Source organism: Opisthorchis viverrini, assembly GCF_000715545.1.
Source record: "Opisthorchis viverrini unplaced genomic scaffold opera_v5_79, whole genome shotgun sequence".
Classification (NCBI taxonomy): domain Eukaryota; kingdom Metazoa; phylum Platyhelminthes; class Trematoda; order Opisthorchiida; family Opisthorchiidae; genus Opisthorchis; species Opisthorchis viverrini.
Window position 1 is genome coordinate 1,710,207 of NW_008751737.1, and position 25,357 is coordinate 1,735,563.

General features: G+C 42.4%; 1 protein-coding gene across 1 annotated transcript in view; it reads right to left on the reverse strand.

Moving 5' to 3' along the window:
• The window catches only part of T265_04756 (hypothetical protein), a gene marked incomplete at both ends in the record, with an annotated part of 30,812 nt that extends 6,578 nt beyond the window's left edge, over positions 1–24,234 (reverse strand). The window contains 5 exons of the mRNA XM_009169569.1: positions 3,408–3,554; positions 5,763–5,937; positions 12,111–12,265; positions 15,070–15,282; positions 24,181–24,234. Coding sequence (XP_009167833.1) covers positions 3,408–3,554; positions 5,763–5,937; positions 12,111–12,265; positions 15,070–15,282; positions 24,181–24,211 — 721 coding nt within the window. The remainder of the gene's footprint in view (positions 1–3,407; positions 3,555–5,762; positions 5,938–12,110; positions 12,266–15,069; positions 15,283–24,180) is intronic.
• Between the last annotated feature and the right edge of the window lie 1,123 nt (positions 24,235–25,357).

Genomic DNA, 25,357 nt, shown 5'->3' on the forward strand with positions numbered 1-25,357 from the left:
AACGGTTTAGGAAAGGTTGCCCCTAAAACCGCACACTCCGGATGGCCGTGACCGCCGGCACATTATTCACCGAGATCGGGAATATTTTGAAACTAGAGATCCCTATGCTGCTCAAAATGCACCTGCGGTAAGCAGCAGCGTTGAGAGTCAGTCAGTATTGCCTTTCTCTCTGAGCCCTTGTGTTATGTCGACCTTCTTAAGCCGAGCACGTTGGACACTTCAGTCGGTTGGCAACCAATGAAACTCTGAAACTCGAATATACTCCCTATAAGGTTGTTCCGCACAAGACGTCCTCTATCCACGCGCAACTGGCGCTTCCGTTTATGCACCAACGGACTTTAGTTCCAATTCACCGAGAGATACCTTCTTTTGAAGACTGACCACCCTTTTGTCCACCGCGAAGACCTCCGATATGGTCATAGTTCCAGGAGAGTTTAAGTGAGACGCCTCAGTTGATCACAAGCATGACTCAGTGGTATATTTAGCTCGAATGCGAAATACAATTATAGTGGTCAGCATCTTGTGACACTCTACTGATCACCAGCTGTTTCTCAGCAGTGCCGTGTTTATCCACTGTAGGTACCGTTGTGCCACTCGGAATCCCACCACAGTGGGCAGCCATGGAACCGAAATGCACACTTCGTTAATGAATACCTATGGCGTTGCTCAGTCCTTGATTACAGATCCTATTGGAATAAGTAGGTTTACATCCTTATTCGATGCAGATGTCCAATAAACTTTACCAGGACGAGAAACGAGCACCCCATTTAAGAAACGAGCACCCCATTTAGCACTCAAAAGCTTTGTGGACCACAAGTCGGGGAAACATACCAGTATCTGCAATGCAACGCGCTGAAGACAGTCTCCTCATACGGCGTTAACCATGACGGGAGTGAGACAACCACAATTATACGTGACTCCAACAAATCGGCCTCTGTTACACCCGGGCGCGTACAGCGAAGTTATACCTCCCCTCAATCTCAGAGTAAAATTCGGCTAGACGGTCGATTGGATGACAACCTAAACGTAGCCTGTGTTTGGACATAGAGATGTGGGAAACTACAATGTTCAGGGAGTAGAAGACAGTTTGGCTAAGAATATGCGGACATTGTTCACACTACTCCGCAAAACATAGTCAGTCTAGATCACCGGGCAGGATGTTTCAGCAACAGTTTAATTTTCTTGGAGGAACACTACTAATAAGGTTGTTGGAAGCTCTTCAACACCCTACGACCGGTTTTGCCCTTTTTTGGGCCCATCATATAGGCACAGTTTCCCCCGGTTCCGTCAGCCTCATGTTCTACTTGAACGCAAATTGTACTAAATTCTTAAACTACACTTACTTCCACGCCACTCTGGTTTTTGCGATGCACTCAGTTGTGCCTGTGCTCCTGTGCCTGTTTATTTCATTCTACTTGATTATTTTGGGCCATGGTCTGTTAGTTTAGATTCCTCTCAGTTGATAACTATGCTTTCTACCTTGAAGCACCATAGGGCTGCTGGGACATACGAACTTTCCCTAACCTTTTTTAGAGAAGGAAAAGAATCTTTGTGTTCTGCATGGATTATGTTATTCCTAAGTAGTTGGGAACAAGAAAAAGCTTAAGGGGATTGAGATCGTATGCGTGTTAAAAAAGTATCCGAATAAACTGTTCCTACCATAATGACATAGGCCTCATGCTTGTCGTAACATGACCACTGGCTTCCCTTGTATTGTGTAGGCTATCTTCGGCACGTGAGTGACAGGTCGGTGAGCATCAATGAGGGCTCTGACCTGACGGAATGTGAAGCGATCATATCTGTGCATTATGTCAGGTGCCTAAACAGAATCATGTTTACCGCCGAGCAGCAGTGGTGGTTTTCTCCGACTTTGACTCTTCCAAATATTCCTGACCAGAAATGAATGCTCACGAGGTTCATGAACATTGTTTGTGCACTGTATTTACATACCTTTAGTCCAGAAGCCTCCTGATAACTAGTCGAGTTCGTCATATCTATCCCCTGTCTTCTTTATTGCTCAGCTTTGTCACCCAAGCTACCATGGAGTGTGCAATCCAAGGAACACTGAATTTTTGTTTTCATGTCAGCAGAGAAAGATCACCCGAGTGCACTGGCGATCTCTCCTCAACCGGTGAGAAAACGTTTGCAACCCATTTGCCAGATTCAGGAAATAGATCAACGTCTACACGATTATCTATCGTTAAATGCATCCGAGTTACTAATATTCCCAGAAACTCCCGAAACTGGCGTCGATTGTCAGCCATAGGTCTCCCAGGAAGATCGCAATGATCGAGTTTGACGAATTTCCTTATAATATAGTTTTAGCTGATGAAGCCTATTCTGAGGATATGTACGTTTGGTAATTTAGAAATCCCCATGGTGATGGTGGCACTGGAGCATGGGGATTTTTTCAGGCTGGTTTTCCTTCGACGCTTTCGTACTCCAAGGCGTAGCCAATGTGAAATGTTCAGGTGGATTCTCCCGAACAGTGGCTTATATTTGAGGCTGTCTTGAGGATTCTTTTTGGGCTCAGTCATTTCGGGTTTATGGTTAGCAACCGATCAAACCATTCTAATCCAGCTGAAAACCTGACATTTCTCCGGGACTTACTGCTCCGTTTTATGTACATCACGCTTATTAAAACTTCCTGCAACTTAACCTATTCTCTATCGGATCTGTTCCTCATAACTAACAAGCAGATTGAAAAGTGGATAATTTGAATCCAGTGATTCCCCCATGAGTGGGGTGGCGCTGAACGCTCGTTTACATCTTTCAAGAGCATCAACAGTGTTGAGAACGGTCCTTACCAGAAGACTAACTGTGGTCGCTTCCAGCCCAAAGAGCACAAACATTGTGGAACGTTCTTCTACTGGCCATTCTGCCAAACTAAACACACAATACTAAATGATGCTTGCTGTAAAAGATTCAAATTATCAAGAAAGAACTAAAGATAAACCGCCAAGTCAGTGAATACACGACATGGAGTTGTTCAGGCTGTTTGGATTTCATAACAATCAGTTGGAACGTTACACAACTAATGGTGAGATCGGAAAACGGCATCGTGCAGATGACTGGCATAGTGTATTACAAGGTTGCGAAACAAGTAATTCAGTCCTACCCGGATACGCTAGTTTAAACCGGAATTTTCAGTCGGTCATTCATGGAGGGCAGTAGTTGTATCTGTAGCGGTAGCCGAGTACCGTTTACTGAGTTTTTACTACATAAAATACTGAACAGTTTTTGATAAGACTGTTTTCAGTCCATAAATCGCATTACCTCTGGTTCAAGATGGCCTTAGAGACAGTTCTTTTAAAGTATTATCGGGTGTATGTAAAAAAAGTAATCTACTACTAACATGGATATTAAAAAGCGAGAGATTTTCGAAGGGACATCAGGACAGCACGTACCTGCGACCATGTCATCAGTCGCCAATGGGTCCGCAAATTTGGAGAGATACCCCGAGTGTGTCAAATCGTCCACAATAACCCAGTGAATTTTATCCCCAAAGGGTTTGATCACGTTGTCGGATATATCGGTGGCGAGCTTCCGAAGCGCTGATCATCCGGAAGGATGAATAATGAATTAATCACAGAAAACGATGTGGTGACTTGCTACTTGAAGACAGACAAACTTTCCGAGCACAATGAGCTATTAGATGTCTACAAGCATATACAGAAGTACCGTTTATTTTCATCTTCGAGCAACAAAGTGCATGGAAACGGAGAACAGTGGGCAATGGGTTGTAAGGTTTTATGCAAACTAAGGAGAAATTATGGGTGTGCTGTCCATTAGTGAGCAAGTTTGAAAAGCGATCTGTGATCCGTGAAAAGGCGTCAGTAAGTAATTCAGTGATTGCGATAATAACAATATTAATAGAAGTGCACGGCTCCCATGCAAGTCCATGTACGATACTTATATACTGCCGGGTTGCCAAAGCCTAGACAGGAACCATCGAAAAATAGGATTGGGTTCGAACCACGAATCTCCCGGTCAATGGTTTATTGCCTTGGACACTGAGGTATCTGGAGCCAAGACAAGTGGGTTTGCAGAAGTACAGTGCATCTGCGGTCTGTGCTTTTTTGGTTCTTTCAGGGAAATGACGGCGACTGGGGGAAATTGATAATGTGTATTCTTTTTAAAATTATTCCCTTTACTCTGGTCATCTTTCCTTTCCTATGCATTGAACAAACATAGTGGCTGTATGGCACCGAAACAGCGGTTTTTAGAATTGGAGTCATTTCCTGCGTTAGTAAGCAAATACTCTTACTGACCTGTTCAAGGAGCACTTGCTACTCCGACTTACATCGACTTTTTCGCATCGACTTTTTCTGTGCTCTAACAGCATCCAGCCAAACTTTGTACCAAGGCTTCGAAGCCCGTGGTAAAGATTCGGATACATGAGCGCATGGTATAAAAGTCTGTTTTTTCTCTATTACTGCGGCACCAAAATGTGCCGCGGTTCGGTATGCCACAAGAAATTGTGACTGCTAGTCCGGCCAAGCATCGATCATTTCGTGGAGAATTAAAGTTGTTCATGAAACTGCCTGGGAAAGAGTAATCTGCATGGCATAGTGTGTGGCAGATGAACTATAAGGATATACTTTAGCGCAACATTCAGTTTAACACTGAAGTAGTCTGAAGTGAACGGATAGGCGAATTCTCGTGGGTATTTAAATAAATGCGCATGAAAACTAGCTGAAATTAGCTGAAAACCACTGGATTCAAATTGTTTTACCAGTCCCACTCCTTGTTCCACATTCTATCGACTACAAATTTTCCCGTAACAAAAATTCTGGGCTTAAGAACATTCTCTACTGAGTGTCGCCATATTTGTAGTTCGTTAAAGTAACAATATATGGAACTACTCACTTTGTGTTGACAAAAATAGAAAAGAATAATCAGTCATATTAAAAGAAAGCATTTTGCCGATTGGCATAGGTCGTAAACGGACTAATCAGAACCGAGAAAAACTCCCGGAAAGACTCGTAAAAAGCACAAAGTCGCAAGCAGACGAATTAACTTTCGAGCAAACTACTATGTTGGGCAATAATCAGTATCATGTGTTTTTTAAAACTGCATGAACGCAAACGCGAAATGGTGAATTACCCACCCAATCGCAAACAGGTGGCCTCCTTGACTGGTTACCGACGGTTCACAAGCAATCTGGCAATCCACCTAAACAGGTGAACTCTCGGAACAGTGCAACACCTGGTTGCCAACGTCCACGGTAGATCAAAACTCTGGAAATGCTCGCATCCAACTAAAAATATAGAGGAAGCATGGACGAGCCCCGTGACACCCAATGCAACAAGTTGGGTTTTTCGGAGTGTACTGCTCACCGCTTTACTCAAAACCCAAGATCAATAACTGTAAATCTTCGGCGTCCATCTCATGATGATATACCAATAAGACAAAGACTGTTTCCTATGTTGCAATAATACATGCCATACGATGATTTTCCTCTACAGAGACTCGCTATCAGGTGTGGAGAGATAGTTAGCAGCTTTTAGCTGATAACCGTGGATATCTGAACGCGTCGTGCATTTGGCTGTTTTGTTTCGGTCAGAAAGCCATCCTGACCAATTTTCTGTCCCAAGGAGGAAAGAACTGCTCGTTGAGAACGTTACTCGCTCATTTCTATTCAACAAACCATCCATATTTCGATATTCTTCACAAGCCTGAGTGCGAAGAGCCAGAGATGTGGAAAAGAAAACACGGGTACTTTTAGAATTTCATCTTTCTAATTACACATTGCAACTCACCATTGTTGGCCTCCTTGTAAAGACTAAGCGGATACGGAACAACACATAACAATCGGTCTTCGTTCATGTCATACAGAGCATTGGTGGTGCCACTGTACAGACCGATCACGGGTAGTTGTTCGTGTGCCAACTGCTTTGCCAGATTAAGTTCATCAAGGCTGTCATTCAGATACAACTGAATGAAGAGATGGAAACGTCAGTATGAATTTTATCAGGTCGTTCGTACATACCTGTGAATACATCGGCTGATCTCCTGGTAAAAATTTGGTTTAGCGTCGAAATACCTAAGTTTTAAACACTGGAAATTTGTGCTAGTGTGCAATTTCTGTTCTATCCGGAGAAAAGACCTGAATACACCCCAGCATCTTTTCTTAGAGTTTTAGCCTTTTTACTGTTTGAAACACAGCCATCAGACTTTCTGGATAGCTTTAAGACGCTATGCGTCCATCTTTCTCATTAGACTCTACCGATTTCATAGAATTGTACTGAGTGAGCACCTCTAACACCTATTCAGCATCAAATCCGCAGCACAGGCATTTTAGCTACACATGCTTTTTGGGAGTGAAGTGTTCATTTTGTGGAGTAAAAATGAATTCCGTCAAAGTATAAACTGTTGTTCCTTTTATGATTTACCTGTATCCAACTTCACCGTACCAGATTTCTGTGTAATGAGTGATGTAACTCTTTTCTACCAACCTGTCAAGTACCTCGTCAAAAAAGTTAGCTGCTAGCTTCTTGTATGGACGCGAAGACATCACCCAGCAGATGAGATGAACCTAATTTTACGGACGGAATCACCGACAGCAAACTAGGATTATCAACATACAAGTTACAAACGAAGCTGTGGAAGCGGTCATCACCCAGCAGATGAGATGAACCTAATTCTACGGACGGAATCACCGACAGCAAACTAGCATTATCAACATACAAATTACAGACGAAGCTGTGGAAGCGGCTGCTTTTGAGCGCGGTAGAACTGCAAGTACACATTGTTAGAAAACTTCACGGTGCTTCTTAAATGGGAAAACGTCACGTCAATAAACTTCATTGTTTTCTGTGAACACAGTAGTTATAGATAAACAGCACCATCTCGGGAACTTCAGCTAGATAAACTTCATTGTTTTCTGTGAACACAGTAGTTATAGATGAACAGAACCATCCCGGGAACTTCAGCTAGAGATAGTCAGCAAAATACGTTCAGTCTAGTAGTGGATGTAGGTGATCTACTGTATACATCAATCGAAAGAGTTGTCCGGAAGTCGTACTCGTAAAACAAGCATTCTAGTTCTGATTTGGCTCCGAAATGCCACAGCACCCGAAATATAAAAACGGGTACTAAAGCACAAACTTAGAGATCTGAGCAAAATACGTTCAACCTAGTAGTGGATGTAGGTGATCTACTGTATACATCAATCGAAAGAGTTGTCCGGAAGTCGTACTCGTAAAACAAGCATTCTAGTTCTGATTTGGCTCCGAAATGCCACAGCACCCGAAATATAAAACGGGTACTAAAGCACTTTCAGTTTACTGACAAACTTGAGAGATCTGAAAATGTCACATTATCCAGTCCAACAGGATTTCGAACGTTTCACTTTTCAACGCCACAGAATTCCTAATCCAAACCATGTGTTTCCATTACCTATATGTCAAATTCTGGATGCTCGTGAGTAATTTCGACATCCAGGTTCAACCGTGAGACTGAGATCATTGTAACAAAGCATTCTGTGTTTCAAAGCATCTGCACCAGATTCAGGGCGAATGAAGTTTGAGAATTTTGTGTATCTTATTGATTAGTGTAGCAGCCTCAACACAGCTCGCACGCACAAAACTAAATTTCACTAACGTTGACGCCAGTTGATGAACGTTTTGTTTTCATGGCGATTATGACTGTTTTCCGGGGTGACCGAAAAGTGTGTCCGTAAAGCGTCGTTTGTAATCGTAGTTTTATTCGCCAAAGACTAAGTTATTTTTGTCAGTGACCTTGCAATATATTATTGCGTATTATACTTATCACCATGTGCAAGGCACTGTCACGTGAGCAAGCGTAATGGATCTATTTCTACGGGATCTCACTGCATGAAGCTAACTTATCCAGTTATCCATGAAAGTTGTCCAAAATACAAACTGGTGAAAGCGTTTCTTTCTCACGGGTCTTGCTGATCATTTGTTTGTTTCTTCCGCAGTCGTATGAATATACATTTCGCTTAATCATCGTGGTTTCTTTTTATCATCGCAACAAAATGTCAGTAGTAACGCTGGTGCTTAGCTGTTATACAACCATGAGGAACAGTGATCCTGTGAAGGACGGAAGGAAAACTTGAGAGGAGAGGCCTAGTACAAAAAGCCCTGTCCCCATAGAGAAGGCTGAAGACACCTAAACTTAAACACAAGTGGGACAAATGTGTCTCAACCTTGCCGCCTTTGTTTAACATCTCCACGTAACAACCTGCCTACCGTGAACATTTGACATGCAAGGGCCAGAAGTTGAAAATGGTCTTTTCCTTGGCAAACGGTGGTATACCATACACGGTATACGCCCCATCCTTACTGTTCCCGTGAACTCAATTCATCATTCCAACACTTTCCACGGTAAGAGTTCACTAATATTCAGACTACGGAGGTCGTTTTGAAGTCTTCGGTTAAGATGAGCTGAACTCAATTCATCATTCCAACACTTTCCAAGGTAAGAATTCACCGATATTCAGACTACGGACATTCACATTCATAGAGTAAGACTGTCCTCAAAGTCATTTTCTACACATTGAGCTTCCGTGAACTTGTTTTCCGACATAAATGGCACGTGTTTGCAAGAGGTCTTGATAATTTATACATTCAGCTATTCTGTCGCAGTACTGTAATGTGACAGCTTCCGTAAGTATACAGATAAGTAAGCTAATCTACAGACTCAAACTTTTTCCCGGAAATTTCAGTGGGACACAAATCTTTGAGCAATACCTTCCACTGCAGATGCAAAATGTGCACACCATCACAAGTGTTCCATTCAAAAATTTGGTTTATGTTGGTTAATGGTCTTCAGATAATACAAGGTCGCCTACATAGCTCGTGCCTGCTAGCCTTTCCTTAGGGTATGGCTTTAATACCTTCGGTCCCGTGGAATAGGTAATTCATGATAAAATCGATGGCAAGACTGAACATGAGAGAGCAAACCACAAAAACCTGAAAGTGCGGAATATGATCACATGGTATTTGATAGAGGCAAAAAAGTTCATCTCTGTTTCCAGTGTTACTGATACCTCAAGCGGCACTGTTTCCCATAAAGTTCGCTTGAAAATGATCTACTATAATCCATCCGTGGCTTTACTTTGACCAGTCAGGCCATTTTCAAGATGTTCTCGCCTATATTAAAGCGTTTGCGTCACTTTCCGCTGGGTGCTCCCTTTCACTCTTCCAAACCTAACGAGGACGGTAATCTGTCCAGCCCTAACCAGTGAGGCAGCGAACGTGTATTTTGGCTCTGGTTGTGTAAATGGGCTAGGTTCAAATACTGCAGTAACAGCTGTACTTTACTTGAACATCCCAATCAAAAATCCACTAAGTTATCACGGGACGGCGACTGCTTACAAATCCACTGGATGTATTTGTATGACATTCTAAAAACGTGACTGGATATTACGGTTAATATGACAAAAGTGCTATGCGAACTCGTTGCAAGATCATTCATTGTGCCTAAAATACAGACATTCTTGCTAAAACAGATACATTGTCCGAACTCACCAACCCTGTCAAAATAGAAATTATGGTTTCATGGTCGTTGGTTTGTTCACTGAGCTGGGCAATCTTATTGCAAACTTTTCATCACCAATCGAGATGAAAGCATCAGTGCGTTGTTAGACAGCGTAGCAGTCAAATTGTTCAGCTCAGAGAACAAACACCACCATCTATGCTACCTGAGCTATCAAAATTTGCTTCTACGATGATTCCATGATTGTACGTACACAGATGCTTGTATTAACGCCCCTCGGATCCAGTCGAGTAAGGGACATCCCATCCACTCTTTACAACGGAGTTCTACTAATCAGTGCGTTTGGTCACACTGAAATCTGTTGACTTCGTACACTTGGTATCACATGAGCTATTATAATATTTTTAGTGAATCTGAAATATTTCGCTTTCAGCCGAGGTGTGGTACTCAGAACCTGTTATGTGCACTTCCCCCTGATAACCTTGCAGCTAATCGATGGTATCACTTGTGAGATAAGAGAGTCGCGTAGCAGATCTAAACAAGATAGGGCAAAATCAGTTAGCAGATTTTCTAACCGTTCACTCACTCAAAATACTGAGCGGTTATGTCATTCGCCAAACGCTCCATTGTTTGGTAGGAACCTAATTAAACACTGAATGGGATTAATTATTTATCACTTAAGAACGCGGGGAACATAAAAAACGTCCGGCACTGGATTTTATCATCGAAAAAACGAGAGGCGAGACAATTGGAGTGATTGTCACTCAATCTGAAGTATGGGAATAAGTCTATCAGAAGTATTGGATTGCTTTCAACTGGAAACAGTCTGTCATTTCCCTAGTTTCGTCGCCTCGGAGTCCATAAAACGATAAATGGGGTAAACACAATATGGATAGATTTTCCGGTCTCAAGAGAGACGACAGCCCATAAGGCTCCCAGAAAAAACACATCCGGTGTTGTGCCCTGAATTCATTGATTGCTCGTGAGTCAACACTTTTCGTCTATGTGAGACGTAAGTACTAGAAAATTAGATTGTTTACAACGGGAGTTAAGGAAAAACGAATAAGTGATCTCCCACTGCCTGGAACATATTACAGAATGAGCTGCAGTGTTCATTATAGAGAGGGTGTGCATTTTGCACGGTGTGCGGGTAATGGAACTAAGGAGACGATCCACATGCAGTGTATGCTTTGCAGCACAAGTGAATTATTGCCACTCTGAGGATATCACGCCAAGAAAGACCACAGATTTCAGCAGCAAATCAGATGACAGGCGCGGCAGAGAACGAATACCAGACTGCGAAACCATGGCACTACACCATTTGTTAAATTCATATACACACATGTCCTGCGGTTCAAGGCCAGAAATAATCGACAAACTAACTATCTACCTTCTCCTACGTCGCGAAACTATCTGCAGTTGCACACTAGTATGTCAGGCGCAAAAAATAATCAGTATCGTTTTCGAGAAAGTTTGGTGATAATCGGCAGATTTATTGCTGGGCAACGTTTCGCTTTTGACACTAAAGCTTCGCCAGGCCTAGATTCCGAGGGTGACCGAGATTCAAGGCGGAAGGAGAAACAATCAATTAAGTCAAGCTAAATCTCTGTTGGGTGTGGGCCGAGGGATGTTCGTATGTTAGGGTGGGTGAAAAAGTGTTGGATCGACGGAGAAACCTACGTGTGTTTGGATCCAGCCTAGAGTCTAGTTCTTCTGGTTCGGCCAATCTGATGGTCCCTCTTGAACGTCGTCTGAACTTTCTGTCCGTCTGTGTGGATGAGCTAGTGCTAAGGCAGTTGTGTAAGAGGGATGCTGTGACCTCTAGTCGGACTATTATTTTCCACCCTCATCCCCCAGTTTTTGCTAATGATTCTACGTGAATTGACACCCACGAAACGCTTGGGTGCTGTCGGTGCTACTCGCCTTCCAAGATGGAGATCGCGTGATCCTCAGTGTGCCTGGTTGGAGACACTACAAGATATGGCTGCCAACCGATGTCAGTGGCGTTCTTGTCAGTTTCTATCCAGATCGCCTGAGTGACTGTCTGGAGGTATAGGTACCTCGGAATGCTTGTGGTAAGCTGGCACCAAGTCCCTTCCCCGTCCTTTTTTATTCTTACCTTCACAACAAGGCTTTCAAATGAATCATGGTTGTACGGCAGTGAAGCATCGGTGTTGAACACTGATGTCATGCTGTCGATGAGGATGACGATGGTGACACCTTAAATCTCGACCAACCTCGGAACCTGGTCACTTGGCCTGACGAAGCTTTTGTGTCAAAGGCGAAACCTTGCCCAGCAATAAATCTACTGATTGTTACCAAAATTCTTCGAAAACAATGACCACTCAGTCGGTTCCAAGTATTTTTCACCTGATTGAATAATCACTATCCTTGTGTTCTAGTTAATCCGGCCCGTCTCCATCACTCGTATTGGAGAACCTTGAAGTTTAGCTTTATAAGAGTGGCATAAATCGGCATTCAGCGTTCATTCATTTCATCGTGAGGTTTTTGGCTCTTATTTTATGGACGGATTTTATGATATAAAGGACCCAGTTTGATGGAAAGCGCCATACTGACACCACCAAATTTGCGTGGGACGCGAGGGTGAAACTGAGAGCATCGCAGATACCGGAGCATATAGTTACCTTTGTCACATTGATAACCGGTGGTTGTGCTGTTCCAGCGAGCCGTGATGGGCTCAGCAAAAGAGCCGCAAAGTCCATTTCGGTCAGACCAAACGCCTGTCTTACGGATACGGACTTGGTAGCCATTGGCTTGGCGGTAGCTGAGACCACATGAGCTGTTATGAGAGGGTTGTGGACAAATGGCAGAAAGGAAAAGAGAAAGGCCAGAGAGGTAACTTCTTCTGCTTCAGTGAATTCAAATATATTGTGCATAGTGTTTGGATGCAACGAAATACGTCAAACGCAATTACTCGGTAACCACGTCCTCATTTCAGCTTTATGGTGCAAAAAACGTACTAATTCGGCTACGTCTTCGGTTATTTTTGGGCTTTCAGTACCAGTGTAATCTGAAAACTTGACCCCGACCCAAGATACTCGCAACAACGTGGATTTTCTGTAAATTGAAGGACAAATTTTGGCCGTTTGACGAATCGGTTGTGCTCTAAGTAGTGAGGGCGTATGGGATCAAGAAGCAAGTTGCCCAAAGCTACGTACGCATGCAACGATAAAATGAGGTTATTAGGAAACAACAGGACAAATTAATGGAGTATTTGGGTTCTTGTCGAGGGATAGCATTCTTTACCCTGGCTGTTGAAGATCCTCTTCCAATAGGTGACATCTCTCCGTGGTTGTCATTCTAAGAGGATAGCTGTATGTGTTATGAATGTCACCAGGAAAAGAGTAAGCAAACAAACAAGGAAATAAGTAATTAAATAGCATCAGAATGGGATTGGTCAGTAAAACCATTGTGTCCCTGTGCATGGCTAAACTGCCATATACGGTTTGTTGCTGTCTACAAGCTGTTGATACCATTACAGACCTGGGGAAATAAGATCAGCGAGCAACCACAGGCATTTTGGAGGCCATCAGCTAGCCTAAGCATAATGGCTGCCCTTCTGTTGTAAACCTTGAAGCATCTTATTTTTAGCTGTGATTAAGGCCCCATTATATCCGAAGAGCAGTACTCCAACAGTTCTGCCACAGTTCTTGTTTTGTACACACAATCATGTATTTCTCTAGTGCAGCTTCGCGCGGTATGTCAAAAGACCCGTATAGTTTTTAATCTATCGTCCATCTTTGCATAAATGACCAAACTTTTTTCGGTCAAATCCGAACAGTGCGGAAATCCAAGTCAAAATATGTAAGAATGATACTAAGTGCATGTTCACTAAAACATTTCAGGCAAAACGGGAGCAGGCAGGTGACCAGATTCCGTTTTTAACTGCTATACCCGTCTTTTGACTACCTGCCTACCACACTAATCAAAGGGTATGGTATTTTGCATTTCGAAGTATCATCAATTACATTCGGTTCACCTTCAAGCAAGGCTTATTAGACACTAAAACATTTCAGGCAAAACGGGAGCAGGCAGGTGACCAGATTCCGTTTTTAACTGCTATACCCGTCTTTTGACTACCTGCCTACCACATTAATCCAAGGGTATGGTATTTTGCATTTCAAAGTATCATCAATTGCATTCGGTTTACCTTCAAGCAAGTGAGGCTTATTAGAGTGGAATATTATTTTTAATTACAGTTCATTCGTCTTGATCAAAACTCCTTCGCAAGTTGTGCTCTGAGAAAAACCCGTGGTTTATTCAAATTACATCAGGGACGATCAACAAGTCAGTGGACTGGAAAACAAATTTATTGAAGCTAAACTTACCCCATAGAACTTTGCCTGAGCTAGTTCCGGTTGATCCCCATACAGTGCTTCCGACAAAAGTGGAATCCTTCCGTAAATTAAAGCGAATGTGTTGAGGTTCACACCCAACTACTAAAGGGTTCTTTAAATCAGAACCAGTTGTTAGACACATCCAGTCCGAGCTCAGAAGCCATTCTTACGCTTTCTAACGGATTTGCTTGCTTCTGACACATCCAGTCCGAGCTCAGAAGCCATTATTGCTTGCTTCCCGGATAGAGTGTGGTAGATGTCAAATCTTGCGGGATGAAATGGTTTCCGATTTGGATGGTCCCGTTTGCCTGGTTTCCAACTGACCACTTATAGGAAACCAAGAAAGCATTTACAGCAACCATGTCACAATGAAGCGAATTCGATGGTTTAAGATGCGTGCTCTAAACAAGGGAATCCTCTCGACTTCCCCTGTATAGGCCCGAACAACCTGACAGTATCCCAGCCCTCGTGCTTCCTTTGGATGGCATGACAGCTACAGCCGAACGATTTTTCTTATCTAAACATCGCTTGGTCGTGCGAAACAGAGAGGTCGCCTTCGTCTCGCACTGGTGCAAACAGTGATCACAACTTTCCATATTCATATTAGGGAACAGTTGGAAAGGTCATTCCAAGATTTCGACGTCCCATTCCACGCCGTACACTTAACGATAGGCTTCTCTATAAGACTTATGGCTTTGCTTGCATAAAGCTGCGCCAACTAAAGAAACTTTGGATCCATTGAGGTGACTGGGAGCGAATTTTCGGTAGAATTTAATGTGAGTATTGCTGAAATGAGACTATTAACGAGTGGCAGTAAGAAACTGCGCAGACATTACAATTTATCCACTTTCTTGCTTAGCTTCAACCTGTCTTATCGACGTTTTGGGTCCCATTACCAAGCAAGATAATGTCACACGGTTTTTGTCCCAACTAAGCCAAAACGATGCAAAATTTCAATGTGTCGTTGCTGCGGATACAAACGCATTGCAAGTTTCAATGTCCAGATCAAAACAGCAGTGGAAAAGGTTACTAAAAACCTGTGGCCTCACTGGAGTTCAGCATAATATGAGGATGCATCGTTTCAATCACTGGGCTGATGACTTGTTTACACTGTCCGTGTACACATTTACTAGCATCTGCCGTCGATCATACTTGTCCGATTTCGCTCCACTACTTATGAGTCACCCAGTAGCAAAGAAAAATATTAGAAACCTAAAGCCATCGCTTTGGTGCTAATCGAACCCACCGGAACGGAAAAAAGCGAATGCACCCGGATGACTCTCTGACTTGTAGAGCGCCAGGACAATTGTGTCATCTGGTCTTCTTTTGAGTGCAATGTCATCCAGGCTATGCACGATTGTGTACCCAGGAGCTGCTTCTCGCTTCATTGCTTCGATGAACTCTACAAAAGGAAGACACATGATGTAAACTTGTATAAGTGTAAATACTATGACAAAATCTAGAATTCCCCCTTAAATCAACTGGACTGAATACGCTTTTAAAGACGATGAATGCCGCAGTTTAGCTCAATGGCCCGATAAACTGTTGAGCATAGGCCTGACTTGGAGTTCCCAGCCAAACTCGGCTCGCATCTTGTTAAACAGATTGAGTGCAAGATGGTGCAGAGTGCTAACGGCAACCGAAACGTCCCATTATAATTTATTATTCACTACACTGTGTTTTTACTTAATGCTTGCCACAGAGACTCGGTTTTTTTCATTTATTTTGTTGATGCTTAGCGGCGATGTTTTGTAAAGGTTATGGTGACTGCAACTGAATAGTACACTCGTCAATCTGACGAGATAACGGGATTTCAGTTCAAGAGCAGCTTTCATGGACACGGTTAAATTCAGTCGAAAACCGAATTCTCCACTTCAAGGTTTGGAGCACACGTTCTGAGGACAGTGTGTGCTCCTTAAAGCCATGAGAAAGTGGGTTATTCCGCCATTTAATATGTTCCTCCTACAAAATTAACAATTTTTATCGTCCCCGATTAGTTACGATTAATTAAGCCCTCTCCAAATGGGACAACGCTTAAACTAATATGGAATTTCATATGCTTAACTTTGTTCATCCTCCGTCTTGTCCAAATCTGCTGGTGAAATCCAAGAAAGGAAACAGCCCAAAGTAGTGTAAGACAGGTAGAAAGACTTCGACTAATGCACTTACATGCGTATCAATTTGGCTTTGAGGGGCGACGCATCTGAAGCCCGCTTGAATCGTTCGTTCTTCTCCAACTAAATATGCTGCACCAAACCACCTCATGTTTTATTTGGTGCAATATTTGAGAAGAAGCAGTATATCGTATAGACGTAGGAAGAATATCATCTGGGTTCCAGATGAGTTTCCCGTCAAAAGCCAAACTGGTATGTAGATAAGTGTATTAGTCAAATTTCCCTCAATTTACGTTCAAGTAAAACTTCAGGTTGCCGGAGACTAGGGGGCAGCAGCTGACAAGGAACATTGCTTCTAACTCTTCCAAGGAGTAGCTTTTCCTTAGGACTGTCTCCCTTTAAGGATATTGCACTTAGTGTGGGTCGTATTACTTGGTCGAGGTGCGCCAATTTCCGATGAACAATTTCCCTGGACATGAGGAATATGGAGGGATAGGAGTTGACATTGAAATCTTTCACCAAACTTTCCTCTGTCATCCCATTCACTTTAGCCAGTGGTATCGGGGGACTATGTTTGGCCAATTCTTCTGCGGCCAGTTCGTACTCCGGCCACATATCGATACAATGTGTACACCTGCGTTAGATAAAAGAATGATAATTTGGTGTTTGTTTGTCAGTGAAAACGTTTTCATCATAAATGAATTGAAGGTGGGGGTAGACTGACACATTTTGTCCCCTAGATAAAACAATCAATTTGTGCCGAAACCCCACTGACTGAGCAACGTTGACACGGCCTGGCGCCGCTGATCGGCTGGAGCTGTACTAACTGTTCTGAGTAAGGTTTGTATGCAATCCTAGTTCCTTAACAATACAATGAATAAACATGTAAATTGGTTAGCCTGCAGTTAAAAATGACTTGAAGTTGCATATGGCTGAAACAGCGTTGCACTTTCAAGACAAAATTTACGAGAATTAGCGTTAAAAAACAGTTTTTCACCCATATCTAGTGTCAAATTTTTACCGCGCCTTATGTAATAAACTAGTGGAAGCAGCATGTCCAGATTCGTTAGGAAAAGATATCGAGAAATTACAGAAAGATTCCAGACGTTTTAGTGCTTTCATCAGACAACGATTTAAAGTACATTTAGGAAAATAGCACTGCAACAAACCACCGGCGCTGAACCCAGATGGCATGCTGTCGATGATCATGATGATCATGATGATCATGATCATGATGATAACAGTATACAGATACTTCGAGTCAGCAGTTGTTGTCCATCTGCCATTGCTTACTTCGACTTGATCGTTGACACTTCAGCAAAAGCCAGTATTCTGTGGTTTTGACTGTGCATAATAATGCTTCCGTAATTTTGTTGTCGTTCTTGTTTTGCGTGAATTTGTTCTGGTGAAAATTCTAGTTGGCTGATTCGGACCCATGAACTCGTGTGGTGAGACATCCGATGAGTTTTCACACAAATCTTTCAACAGCTTCGAAAAATATGACATAAAAGAGTCAAAAGTAAGCGTTTGGCTGGCCAGTATTCTTGTGGTCAACTTTTGCAGCTGACCAAATGTACGCCCCATCAAGGTCATCAAGTCCCCATCGAGCCTCACACACTCCGGTTGTAGGCTGAAACCCCAGGACATGACTAATTGTCGCTGATGAAATTTACCAGCCTAACTGCTGTTGCTCTGCCACACAAGGCAGAACGCAGGATGTTCTGGAGCCTTCCAAACTGTAATTCGAGTTTTATGAAACGCTACTTGTTGAACGAACAACCACCCTGGCAAACTGCAAAGTATCACACAAAGACATAATCTGTGTGAATGAGAATAGCCATCCAAAATATTCTTGAAAGTAAAGACCGCGGACTGCCTGCATTCACTGAAGCCTTGATCGGTAAATTGGAGATAATCTGGATTATGTACACAGTAGTTGCTCTTTTAGATACCTACTTGTTATATCATAGAACATAACTCAACCATCGCACACGACTGGCCATTTATTCACCGATGCTATCATGTTGGTTTTCTGTGATCATGTTTACCTTAAACTTCTGACTAATGCAAACAGACTGAAGCCTAAGTACATGCGATCTGTTTGAAAATATCATGTAGGCCGCTGGGTTTGAGGGACTGCTCCAAATGTTGATACCCTTACTGATACCCTTTGTGTACGCTGTATACATAACAACGTAGTAAAGTCCAGTGATTGATAAATTGGGAACTATTCTAGCTCGATGGAGCATTATCGCAGCCGAAGCTCCTTTCTTCAGAAGAAAATTGCTGTAACATGAGTAAGCACTCATTGTAGCAAAGCACCAGTGTTGAAATTTGATGTGCTGTCGTTGATGTCTGTGCTGCTGCTGACGGTGATGATGATCGTGCACTTGACTTTGGTAGCTCGAGTGAATTTACATTTTGTGACCTTACCATGACAGAAAATCTCCATTCATCGGTCCAACATCAAGGTTCTACGTGCTCTAAAGCTTAAGAAGCATGGTGCTTGGAAAGCAGATAGTTAAATGTTTTTTTTACCAATCAGTGTGGATCTTAGAATAATCCTCATGTCAATGAACTAGTTGGAATCAATGAATAGCACACAAACGCTTACCAGTCTACTGAAAAAAGGAGCATAAATAGTGGATTTCGATGGCGAAATGAAGTAATATTTTCCCTCGTGAGTACGACGACTTTGGAAGATTCCGTGATCGAACATAATGTAGCCACTGTAAGAGAACGAGGAGCTGTAATGATTATCCAGCTAAGAAACTCATTACTTCGCATTATATTTTCGGCTATGCCAACAATGTGTGTAACAACAGAAAATACGAAAACAGTTTGTGTTGTTTAATCCAACCCCACTCTTAGCTAATAGGGACAGGTATAAAGAATAGGGAAATTTTATTGCAGTCAGTTCTCTGCCACTTTGACAAAAACTAATACAGAAGGGGCCAGCTGATGCATTAGTTCTTGGTAATTTATACGGCACGTTCTTTAGGTATTGCTTCTTTTCGCATAAATTTTATTAGTTTGGAAGCGGTTCTTTTAACGTGGTTGTGCACAACCAACGATCCATTCTCAAGCGCTCTAAAAACGCACCAAAGTTATTCCTCGATCGGTGAGGAAGCTTTTGCAATCAAATTATCCCGCCCAGCGGACAAATGAGTGATCATTTCTGCATTATTTGAACATCATAGTTACCCGAGTACCTCAGTAGGCAAAAGTATGGAGGTACTGAATTTCGGATCTTGGGTGCGAATCAAACGAGTAAAAATTTGGCATAGGTTTATAAGCTGCGGCTTTCGTGTGCGCACACTCTTGTTCAACCGTTTTTATGGGGCAATCTGACCAGCAATTCGGGTAAAATTATACTGCAGGTGAAACTGGTAGGCTTTTGTAGGCTTTTCTTTTATTCTTAAACCCTCGAACGTGCAAGAGTATACACCAAGCTCCACAAGAGCTTACGTATACAAAGCGCTGTCCGTCAGGGATGTCAACTTTCTCCACTTATATTTAAATACATGATTGTTGAAACCATGAGACAAGCGCTGTAAGGTCTCCAAAGCCCCGGTTCTCAAATAGCCGGTGACGAAAACCTTGTCAGTCAGAGTATGCAGAGGCCATCGTTCTCATTTTCGAAGAACAGGAGGCATAGGTATTTTTGGATGAACGGAAAAGAGTCATTCCGTTCTTTGGTATGCATTCTGCATTCAGAAGGCGTGCTTCCAAACGTGCAGTCACTAAACACAACTTCTTACAATCCAGGGAGGGGCACTCAAAGTTGTGGAGCGTCTTACGTATCTTGAAAGTTGTATTAGTTATGGTTGTAGAGTAGCAGATGAGGCCAAAACAGGAATCTACAATACCCGAGTCGCTGTTGCCAAGTTAAGACACCAGTGGTCAGTGGCATATCCCTGAATCTCAAGCGATTTGTGTATCAGTCTACGGTGGGGCTGTTTTGTTGTATGGCCGTAAAACTTGACTTGCTTGAGCAGCGAAACTGGGACGTCTTCAAATGTTCGACAGTCGTTGTCTCACAACTATAGCTCGTGTGGTTTGGTGTCAGCGAATCCGTAACCAGGCAGTTTAAAAGTGCGTTTTCGGTTGTGCAACGAGTATTTCCATTGAAGAACGTATCCAGTACCAGAAGCAGCGTTATTTGGGATGTGTTGCGTGTGCCTAACCATCGTTTGTCGGAGATAGAGCTGTTTTCCACGCTCAAATTAGAATGGCGGGATCGAAGAGGTAATCAACCCCTCACCTGGAAGACTAGTATCAAGATAACAATATGTTTGGGTGCTATCGGTGCTAGGTGTCTTCTGAAATGGGGAAAGCATGATTCTTACTGCGTCTGGTTGGTGAAAGTGCAAGTTATGGCAACCAATATATGTCAGTGATGTTCTTGTTGTCAGCTTCTATACAGACTGTCTGAGTGTCTGCAGGTGTGGGAACCTTGAAATAACTGCAGTAAGCCAGCAACAAGACCCTTCCTTGATCATCTTTATTTTTTTGTTTACAATAAGACTTTCAAATAAATCATGGTTGTACAAGGGTGGCGCATCAGTGTTGGACACTGATATCATACTGTCAATGACAATGATAACTGTTATTCATTTTTGCCTCTTTGAGACCACCAAATCTCTTTTAGGAACACAAACGTTGGCATTTTTCTGTATCCAGTTTGCGAATATGTGTATTGGGCTCAGTCATGGCGGCTAGTGAACAACTTAAAACTTTGTCTTGTGTGGCGGACTTAAATGCTGTGTGTTTTCGTCTGAACTATTTACCCCTCTGTCAGTTTTCATGATCGTTCTACAATAACGGTATGTTTGTATTGAAGATTTTACCCCATAAGTAGAGTCAGTCTGTAATGAAAAGCCTATAGGAAGTGCATGGCTGTCTCATCCTTATTTGGAACCATCAGCGGTGACAGACTCACAAAACTCTGAAGAGTCTCAAAACTGCAACTTCCCGGTTAAAAGCTTGAGTACTTAGCTGTTCATTTACGAGCGGTTGATTGGCAGTTGATCGAGCCGTACGCAGTTGGGATATGGCGCCAACCAACTGTTAATCAAAGATACACATCATATGGTCATACGCGTCCACTTAACAGCAACGTTTTGAACGAAAACTTCATTCACTGGGTGAATTTCATTCTTCCAAAGAGCTACCTATAAATCGCTCGCAGTGTGAGTTCTTTGGGTTTTCGGTGGAATCCATCTTGAAAGCGAAGCCAGTCTATGCTGAAAAGTCAGAAAACAGTATGGCCCTGAGTTCTTGCGTTATGTGTTTTTTGTCGTCCTGCGGCGGAAAGCACAATTTTTATCCTTGTATGTCAAGGTGGATATAACCGTTCAGAGGCTGTATCGACGGCATCATCACACTTCCTCATGAGTTAGGGCGACGTCATATATGCAGGCAGCCCGCAAAGTTAATGTTTCCTAAATTCAAGGGTTTGTTCAATTCTGTCCATCAGTCACCGCTCTCAAACATAGCTGCCCAACGAGGTACCCCCAGAAATTTGTACACATGTTTTCAAACATGTATTCACATACTTCCGACTACTGTTAGCTCTATATAAGCTTTCCTACTAAAAATAGCTTCCATTGAGGATATTTACTTTCTGCATTCTTGTTCGAATTTGCCGCTGACGAACTAATAACTCAGATAATGTGAAACCCTAAAACTCCGCATTTTATGTCGTTTTTGATAAGAAATCTATAGATTCGGATTATTCAGACATAGTATTCATCTCTGAAGCCAAAGGCCAACCGCAATATACGCTAAATAAATGCCATATTAAGCAGGTATATTGCAATATCAGTGTTCAAAGTCATAGTTCAGAAAGAGCAGACTTTGCGCATGCTCTTCGCTTGCTTGGAGTTTTGAATAATTCTCCGCGCCTCGGCCCATGTAACACATGTGTTGGAATGTCTTATCAGCCCAGTACACGTATCCCAAAGACGCAAATCATTTTTGGCGGTTTGTGTTACTTGTGGCAGGTCGGTTTTTTCTGGAGCCTGTAGTGCTAGAAGACAGTGACGGTTTTATTCTTGTATGGCTGAAAGACTTCTTCGAAAATATGATGTAAGGCGTCTTCAGATTTCTGAGGATCAATGCCTTAGAAGTGTAGCTGGTGTCGTATGAGACCAACAAACTCGTAACAAGAAAATTAGTAGACAGGCATTTGGTCGTATGCATGTTAAAATGTCGTCCACCGATATGAGTATTGTTTTTCGCGCTCACTTTAGAATGGAGCGATCCATAAGATGGGCAATGTATGACTAAGAAGAATAGTATGAAATATATTGCAAAAAGTGAGTGTTTTTGAAGTGTTCGTCTTTTCAGATGGGATCCTCAGGACGCCTCATAAGCTTGAAGGGAGATATTACAAAATGGCGGCTAATCGATGTCTGTAGTGCTTGTGCCGTTCAGTTTACTTCGATGTTGTTTTCTTAAATTGTTTGAAGTGTAGGCACCTCAGAATGCTCACGATCGTCCAGTAGCAGGCCACCTCCAACGATTACCAACTCTGCCCTCCTTTTTCAATGCAAGGCTTTAAATAAAACCTTATAAAACAATATATAAAACTTTCGTTTTATATTTTGGGTCGTTCTCCGATAGAGGCCTAATTTGCATTAATTTTCACCACAGCATAAAAATCACCAGCTACGGCTTCTCAATAAACTAGCTGGTGTGCCACTCGAGAGGTTTGGACCAGCCAAATCGCAAACACGATTTCACAACGGCTGAAATGCCATTTGAGTGCCACAGTAAACCAAATAAATCAAGAAGCAAAGATGCGACCCAGAGTTTGTCCAATGTTTTCATATGAATTACAAACAAATCTGGCATTAAGAAATCGAGGGATATTTTACCAGCTGGTTTACAGAGGCTCATAAACAAGGAAACTAACGAAAGTAACTACAGTCTTTTTTAATTCTGTAGCAACCGTTCTTTACCTCCAATTTATTTGGCAAGTTCCCTTACGCGTTTTTCTTCATTTATTACGAGCGCGTGAGTATGATCTGTGTTGTATTCAATTTGGAGAGGAAACGAGGCAACATCTGCGAAAATGGGAGGTATGTTCTTATATGTCTACAAGGTGTGACTATTAGGTCCACTACCACAGAATGACAAGTACTGCTACACCAGGCTCAAAAACTGTCGACCTGTTTCCATCCTTAAGAAAAATTTGCTAATACTCACGCCGATGTCATATTGATAGATACTGGCTAAGTCGTGCTACGCCATTTAAGTTTGAAGGAATCTGCAGCATAACTTTTGGTATACCCGGTCAGATTTTTAGCAGATGAGTCCAGATTTATGTAGAAAATAATGTTTATAAACGGTAGACATAGCTAACTGCAAATGTGAATTAAAAATTGCTTTAGATTTTCATACGTTCACAGGCGATTGGGCTTAAAGTTATCCTTGTGATTGATGAAAAGAGTATAGACACATAGGTTACCCAACATAAATACAACCATAAAACAAATCCACGAAAATATAATGGACAATTGATTATGGGGTTTTATGCGGTTGTTTTCAGCGCAAGACCTGTTGTTCTATTCACTGCTAGGGTACCCAGGGAGACATGCACCGCACATTTGCTGCGGTTGGAAGCCATCATCACTTAATACACTCTTTCGACCTGCATGATTATTTCACCCCCGAGAATGCCGCTGTGATCCGGGAAAACAATTGATTCGAGCAACTCACACTCATGAAGTATACGAAATGGATGATTAAACCTCGGATCGATATAAGTGAAGCGTCAACAGATGAGAAATTTAGGGAGAAGAAAGAGAAGGGCTAATTGCATAACTACACATCTTCAAAGGTCGATTCGATGCCGGCGACGCCTGTTCCTTTAATTCTTCTCTTTTTCGTCTAAATTGAGACAGCCAGGTGCCGTCTGATTCTTTGAGAGAACTCATATTGATCGAGCGTCTCGTGCTGCTGGGTATATGAAACTGCCATTCGAACCGTAACACCATGGATAAAAGACACTTTTAAGGTATAGAATAGATAGTGAACAGAGAGTTCCGTCACCCTCTGCCTGATTATGAATGATATATGCTTTTCTATTTCTGTCTTCAGTTTGAAACCGGACCACCCTAAAATATAAGATTATTTCGAGCGTTAAAACTCCGTCTCCGTGGGAAAATTTATTTAAAAAATCATTGCCCAGCCTCGCCGTCTTTTCATAGCTCTTAAATACTGCACAGGTTACTTACATAATGCAAACAGCTGCCAAGTGTCAATCATTCGCGCGGTAACACAGACGTGAGCCTGAAAGATCTTCAAGGTCGAACGGGAAATGACCTTGATGCATTCAAATAGTTTCGGTAGGTCCTCAGTCAGATTACGATGCAGTAGTAGTAGTAGCAGTAGTTGCAGCAGCTGTTATTGGACTGAGAACTCCTAAGGCCACGGTCAGTGATTTGTGTTTTCTTGATATTGTGAGTTCTCTCCGTACTTATGGCACTTTTATGCGTGGCACATGGCGCTGAATGGACATTGTTGCCATTTAATCTCACACCAGACCAGTATGACGGACACTGTGCCTGATGTGCGAGTCTTGACTGTGCTAGGGCCTACCGCGCCCTGAAGAGCACCCAACGGTGTTTGTCCTTTCTTTGGTTGTTGGTCTTTAGATGCGTGTTTCCATAGCAAATTTTTTACATTCGTTGGGATTCACCTCATTTGACTGGGAGTGTTGTTGGAATGAATTCGAATGAGGAGGTTCTCTCTTTTCTCCCCTATTCTCCTGTTACCACTTCGCATTCGTCGTTTGCAGTCACCTTTTATATTTGTGACCACGTTCTTTATGAATAAATGATACGACTAGCAGTGGTAGACGCACGTTCGCGTACCGGAAATTTTACGTACGTTGGGATTCACCTGTGGCGTTTTGTGCCTTTATTTTACTTCCATCATAACACTACGTATTTCATCATAATCGCATATTCGTTTTTTGTTTAAATACGAAAAACTACAAAAACGCACACTTCTACGATTTCACAGAATACAAGCGTGGTCACGTGCTTCAACTCTCTCCTCTGTTTTCGCTCGCGCTTGTAGCGGTCATTCGCGAGTCTCATGTACTAACTCGGGTACCAAAACATTTCAGACCATCTTCGGAATCTATTATATATGGGGACTGTTCAGAAGAGGACCTCTGGGCCAACACAAGTGGATTATTGTTTATTCGCTGACCTGGGCCAACAACGAACTATTTCAAAGAGAGCAATCGTTAGTCTGTTCCATTTGACCTCTTTATTTTTGTATACCTAACCTAGCGCTATTATTTTTGTTTCTTTGCCACACACTCCTAGTAAACTAACTTATTGGGTAGCCGGAACACCACACACCTCATCTGCTAACCTCCCTGGAGTTTGCTAAACATCCCGG